Source organism: Meleagris gallopavo, chromosome Z (assembly GCF_905368555.1).
Source record: "Meleagris gallopavo chromosome Z, MGAL_WU_HG_1.1, whole genome shotgun sequence".
NCBI lineage: Eukaryota > Metazoa > Chordata > Aves > Galliformes > Phasianidae > Meleagris > Meleagris gallopavo.
Genome location: NC_139435.1, coordinates 70,347,065 through 70,353,861, shown reverse-complemented (window position 1 = coordinate 70,353,861; position 6,797 = coordinate 70,347,065). Strand labels below are relative to the sequence as shown.

Sequence of the window (6,797 nt, the reverse complement as noted above, 5' to 3'; positions counted from 1 at the left end):
CTGGTGGAGAGGCAAGCACGGCTTCCAGGTAGGCACCAGCTTCAGACTTGAGCATGCCACTTCAGTAAAGGCAGGAATCTCAGCTTAGAGCTGCTCTGCCTGCACAGGATGGCTTCTGCACGTAAAAGGTTTCCCTGTGTCAGTGCCAGAGGACCTTGCCTTTGGCTGTAAATGTTGAAAAATTATTACCTTTATGCAGGCTATTGTCTGCTGGATAGTCTTATGGAGCGCCAGGCAAGCACGTTCCAAGGAACATGTTGTGTTGCTTTTGGTTTAACAGTTCAGACCTGGGAAATGCTGCATGCAATAGTTTTCCTCTCTTTCTGTTCTTGTTACAGGTTGGATTTTTCCCTGGCGAGTGTGTGGAGCTGATTACTGACAAAGTTCCCGAGGCTCTCATCAACTCAGTGCCAAAGCCAGGTACAGATGTTACATTTGATAATGCAGGGAAGCAAAGGAGAGTCTTTTTTGGGGTGTGTCCCATGTGTAATACCTCCCTTATCCATCCCACGTTATCCTCTGTGCTGATGATCCTTCGTGCATACCACGGGGCGTATGGCTGCTGTTTTGTAGGCAGTGAGAATGAGGGAGGGCAAAGGCAGTTCTCCTGCAAGTCAGGACGAGGCTGAGAACAGCCAGCGTCCCTGGTGGACAGATAGAGGTTTGGCTTTGCTAGTGATATGCTTGATTAGAACATGGCTTTTCAAGACGATCCTTAATCCCCAGGTTGAGCAAGCTAAGCAAGAGGAGTGCATTAAGCTCCATCGGAACGCGCAGACAGGTGGCCCAATCCTCCCGTGTTTATGACTGGACTTGGGGAAATCCTAGAATCCTCGTAGAATGTCTTGGGATGGAAGGGAATTTAAGGATCATCAAGCTTCAACCCCTGTGCCTGAGGCTGGGCTGCCAGCATCCACATTTCATGCGGGACTAGACCAGGCTGCCCACGGCCCCATCCAACCTGGCCTTGGTCTCCTCCAGGGATGGGGGATGGGGAAAATCCGTTTTTGTATGTACTTGTTGGTAATGTTCTTCCCGTTTTGACGTGTCGAATGTGTTGTGCTCGGCCTCGTCCAACTGAGCCAAACCTGGAATGACTGTGACCCAGTTTCTTCTTTTTGTTGTGCAGTGCCAAAGAAACGCGGCAAGCTCATCACCTTCCTTCGTTCCTTGGTGAAGGCCCGCCCAAAGAAGCCGAAGGAGCGGGAGGTGGAGAAGGAAGGGGTGTTTGGCTGTGACCTGGGAGAGCATCTTCTCCGCTCTGGTCGCGATGGTAAGGAACAGCCCATTGCTGAGATCTTCCTCTGCTGGGAGTCTAAAGATGCAAGGGAGATCATATCTAGCAGGGGGCAGGTTGATACCAGTGGAGAAACGAGTGGTGGGAGTTGATGGCTGAAGGATAAAGTGAGGCGAATGCTCCTAAGAGACAAGCACATTTGTATTTGCTTCACCCAAGCCTGGCTGGGCTTAGTGGATGGGACGTGACGGGAGCACAGCCTGAAGCAGGACTTGACTCAGGAGCTCCACTAAGCGCTGGCACGTGTTCTTTAGTCCCCCAGGTCCTCCAGAGCTGCGCCGAGTTCATTGAGCAGCATGGCGTGGTGCAGGGGATATACCGCCTGTCCGGCGTCGCGTCCAACGTCCAGCGCCTCCGGTAAGAGTGCTGCGACTGACACAGCTGGACTGCAGGTGGGCTGGCTTTTACTTGCTTTCCTCTTTCTCAACCATTTTGTGTCCTCCTCTCCAGGTGTGAATTTGAGACCGAGCAGATTCCTGAGCTGACCGTCCGTGACATTCACAGCGTGAGCTCCCTCTGCAAGATGTACTTCAGGGAGCTCCCGAACCCTCTGCTCACCCACCAGCTGTACGACAAGTTCTCGGTAAGCACAAGGCAACGTCTTCCCTTGACCTCTTCCCTGGGCCTCTTGGGAGATGGCTGCAGCAGTGCCCCAGCTCTGAGGCCCTTTTTCTGTTAGCCCCATCAGGTTGACTCGCATGTCTTTGCCACGTCCTGCATCGTACTGATGCCACTTTTGGTGGTCCCAGGAGGTGGTTATTTCCACATTCACAGTGCTTGCGAGAATTCCCAGGTGGTTTTTGTTTTTTGCTATTCCCCACCTATTTATAGAACAGGAATGGGATGAATAGCAAAGTGTACTTGGAGATGAATGCCCACTGCGAGGAGCTGAGCTGCCCACCCAGGCTGTAAAGCGGCCCGGTGCTTGGACTCCTTGTTCTCAATGGCACCAGCTGTGTGGTTCTATGTTCCCCAAATGTCCTTTGGAAGGCATGACATGTGCCTCGGTGCTGCCCAACAGCACACTGTCCCCATAGTTCCCCACCCTGCGGCAGGTTTCTAGCCTGATTTGTGTCTCACTCCCTTTCTGCACTCTTCCAGGGTGCTGTTTGTGCCACTACAGATGAGGAGCGGTTGGCCAGAATGCAGGACGTCATCCAGCAGCTGCCCGCTCCTCACTACAGGTCAGTGCTGCCCTCAGCCTGCTGAGCTCAGCCCTGCTGCACTTCAGAGGGCACTGGTGCCATTCCAGGCTTTGTCTCACGCTGCAACACGATGCCTGTGTGTGCTGAAGCGGTTGAAGGCTACACGGGGTGAATTTATTGGCTCAGTTCCTGGGCACGGGGGCACGCTTGGTGCAGCTGATGGCTGCGGCTGTGCTGTGCTGGGCCTTGGTGCTGCAGCGTGGCACTGAGTCAAGTTGGATCTACTTGGTCTTCAGTGACAGTAGCAATAACAAGAACCAGCATGAATTGAGGTTTGCTTTGTGAAGGGCAGCACGGCGTGCTCCTTGGTGCTGAACACTTGCCTCTCTTGTTTTCCAGGACACTGGAGTACCTGATGAGACACTTGGCTCATCTGGCTGGGAGCTCCTCCATCACAAACATGCATGCTAAGAACTTAGCCATTGTGTGGGCTCCAAACCTCTTAAGGTAAACTTCTGGTTCCGTTTCAACACAACGCTTCCATCTGTTCTCCAGTTAAGAAAAGCAGTCCTCCCTTTCTCTCCATCAAATGAGCTCTTCTCCTGTAAAATCTGTAGTAAGTGGCTGACAGCAGAGCAGGAGCCTGGACTGTTCTCCAAGCCCACGGGCACAATTTCTAGATGACCATTCCTGCTCTCTTGCTTAGATGGGACTGGTGTGTCCTTGATCAGCCAGGAGAATCTCTTCAGTGGCATCACCGATTGCCCACTGCGGAAGTCTCCAGAGCCCAATTTGACAGCTTAGGGCTGCAGCAATTCAGTCTTAGGGAAACGATCTTGGAGAAATGACTTCTAAAAGCTGCCTTTTTCTACAGATCACAGCAGAACGAGTCTGCCTGCCCCAGCGGAAGAGCTGCCTGCATGGAACTGCAGACAGAGTCGGCTGTGGTGGAATTTATCATCAACCACACAGACGTCCTCTTCTGCTCCAAATCCGGATCTGACATGGCAGATGGAGCAGGTGAGTGTCTTCCTGCATTAGCTTTATCTTGATCTGACACCTTGACCAAATGCAGGCCTTCTCTAAGATCTTTGAACTACGCTTTTACTATTGAGGGGACAACAGACTTTTGGGCTTAGATTACAATATGGTATCCTTTGCTGAGAATGTGCAAACCCAAACTTGACAAGAAGAAAACCATCACTGTCATTATGGTGTTTTGCACGCAGGTGCAGCTTGATGAAAGTGTGGCAGCGAAGCTCTCTCAGTTCCCTGCCCCCATTTTCTAGGGATTTTGTTTGCCTGTTTTGATACAGTGAGCTGCTCTTAATTATGACTGCGTCCTTTGCCATAAACACACCTCTGACCCCATGGTTATTTTGAGCTCCTCTTCTTCCAGTGGCTCGGATAAGCAAGTCTGAGAAAAATTCAGCACCTCCCCCAGCACTGTGATGGCTGTGCTGCTGCTTTCTGATCCTCGCTCTTACCTGTGCTTTTCCCTTACAGGGCACAACTCTCTCTCAGGGCCCAAGTCTGTGTGGGTCTCTTCTGCTGCCACAAAGCTGCTCAGCCTGGAGGAGGCACAGGCACAGAGGCGAGGCCACAGCAGCTCTGCCATTGTGCCTGAGAGCGGGGACATAGAAGTGGAAGAAGGCCCTGCAGCTGTACAGGGCAAATTCCACACCATCATCCACTTTCCATCTGAAAGGTAAAGAGGACTTCCTTTTCCAGCACCTGTTGTCATTGTTTGGGTGGGTTTCTGTGGGTTTATTTCCATTATTTCTAGTGCCCAAACTTGCTGAAACTAAGTTACACTAATGGTGGGGTTTTCCAGATTTCAGAGCCAGGTGCCTGAAACCAATTCTGGTTCTCCTCAAAGCAGAACTGTTGGTCAGACTTGCTGGCACTAGGAACTAAACATGGCAGTGAGATGGGCCGATGAGGTGTGAATGTCAGAGTCAGAGATGCTTTTGAAGTTCTTTTATGGCTGCACGGTTCCTGCCAGCTCAATCAAAGCCATCCCTTAGATGCTGTCCTGTACAGCTGCGGAGCCTTTGCTCACATGCTCTGCATCTTGCTTGACACGCACAACTCACACCATTCTGTGTTTTCTCTCTCCAGCGATGATGGGCTGTGTGCTTCCATCAGTGCAGAGCTCCTAGGAAGCACAAATCGCTGCCGTTCAGTTGAGAGCCTTCCACGTAACAACAGTGACGGACACAGGGAGCTCATCCAAGTTCAAGCCCTGATTACTCCCAGCTGTGCTGAAGATGCTGACCTGAGCCTGCCAGACACCGCAGTCACCAGCCTGGACTGTGACCCAGTGCCTCTGCAGTGCAGCCCAGCCCAAGCACAGTCCGAGTGCCCCAACAGCAGCACCTCCATGCAGGAGCAGGTCGGCATCAGCGAGGAGAAGCAGAGCCTCTTGGAGGGGGACTTACAATCAGGCCTCCAGTCCCAGGCACCAGGCAGCAGCACTGAGAGCTCTGAGCCACTCTCTCCATGACCTTTCCATCCAAGGGAGGATGATTCCCATCTTTACCCGGACCTCTCACGCCCTCCTGTCTTTTATATAATAATAAAAGCACACTAGTGCTCACTCAACACCTTGACTGCCTGTGGAGTCTTCATTCACACAGACTGGGATGAATGCAACAAACAACAAGGCACCTCAGCTTGCAACGCTGAGGCTGTGGGGTGCATGAAGCAGAGCTCCAGGCTTGTTCCCGTTTTGTCTGGCTTTGGGATGTCTGCAGCTACCATTTGGAATGGTAGCAAATAATCTCTAGCATCCTGGATGCTGCTCATGATAATCCCAAGCTTCCTGGCTGTGGCTTTGTGATGCCTTTCCGGGCTTTTTGATGCATTTTGATGCCTTGGCTGCTCCCTAACACCTCTCTCCTCCCTCCGTGTCCATTCCTGGTTCCCAACCTACGAGCTGGCCGTGCAGAGCATCTGCAGACCTGTCATCATCACGCTGCGGCAGGACGAGCTCACCCTGACCTGCATCTCTCCCGACCCAGCTTTTCATTGGTCATCGGCAGCACCACCCTGCCCCCTGCCTCTCATTGGTCAGCGGCAGCACCGCCCCTCTCCCGGGGTCTCCTTCATCTGCGTTAACTCCACCAGCTGCGATTGGCTGAGCTGCCGCGTGAGGGAGCGGCCGTTTGTGGCCGGCTGTTGGAGGCGCAGGAGACCTGGGTGGCAGCCGTTGCTGTCCGGGCAGCAGCGAGGCGGAAGCCACGGCACAAGGGGAGCGAGTGCTGAGGACAGCTGCGCCCGAGGTGTGCGGGAGAGCGGTCCCGGGACAGGGAGAGGAGCCCTGCGCGGCCCCAAGCAAGGGGAAATGGCCGTCAACTGGAGCACGGGAAGTTCCGCTCCTGCATGAGAAGGAACTTCTTCACGGCGAGGATGACGGAGCTCTGGAACAGGCTGCCCAGGGAGGCTGTGGCTTCTCCTCGTCTGGAGATATTCCAGAGCCGCATGGACGCCCACCTGTGCAGCCTGCTGCAGGGGGGTTGGACTCAGTGATCCCTGGGGGTCCCTTCCAACCCAGTTCTGTGATTCTGTGATTTTAATCCTTGCTTCTTGCAGCAGTAACAGTGTTTCAGAAGAGAGAAAAGCACGGCGGGCATCAGCTGCATTTCCTGGTTGGTCAAGCTGTGCTGAGACCTGGGCTGACTACTGCACCTGGAAGCGTGTGCAAAGTCTGCAGACGCAGAGGAATAACTTTTCCCTGCAGGTTGAGCTTGTCTAAGGTAGGTCAGTGCTAGGAGAGCTTCTGCTTTAAAGTATCAAGCTGTACAAGTAAGGTACTTTAAAAAGCAAGCTTGCCAGTTCTTCTTTCCCAAGTGATTTTTTAGCAAGGAAAGGTTGGAGAGGCTGTTTGCTATTGGAAGACGGAGAGAGGAATGGCAAGTCAAAGGCATGCTGTGCATAGCCAGCACAGAGCATCTGCACACATTTCCCCCTGCACAAAGGAGGAGCAGCTCAGCAAGCTTGGCCTGGGCCATGGAAGGGAGCACACCAACATCTGGACCGACCCCAGATGAGCTGGTTCTGCAGGTTGGTTGTCTTCTGCTGTTGTCTCACATCCTGTTGCTCGAGGGAAGATCTGTTCACGTTCAGAGCTAAGAGGAAACTCGCACAGCATTGTCTTTGCTCAGGAGGGCGGGTGGTGAACCTCATGAAGCAATGCCTGCAGATGGGGCTTGCAGAGAAAGAGGTCCCACAGGCCTTGTGTGACAGCCACGGAGCTGTAGCGTGGCTGCATCAGTGTAAAACCCCAGAAATCCACGGAGGTGTGAAGGTGAGCTGTGGCTTCCAGTAACACGGGAGGGGATGTGCAGGCATGC

General features: G+C 53.1%; 1 protein-coding gene across 1 annotated transcript; it reads left to right on the top strand.

Moving 5' to 3' along the window:
* Positions 1-254: 254 nt before the first annotated feature.
* On the top strand, positions 255-5,046 carry LOC146542373 (rho GTPase-activating protein 32-like). Its single transcript, XM_085214109.1, has 9 exons — positions 255-420; positions 1,130-1,273; positions 1,552-1,654; positions 1,748-1,880; positions 2,399-2,481; positions 2,842-2,949; positions 3,317-3,462; positions 3,949-4,150; positions 4,564-5,046. Exons 1-9 carry the CDS (start codon positions 255-257, stop codon positions 4,946-4,948), a joined length of 1,470 nt encoding a protein of 489 aa, XP_085070235.1. The 3' UTR covers positions 4,949-5,046.
* The last annotated feature ends 1,751 nt before the right edge of the window (positions 5,047-6,797 follow it).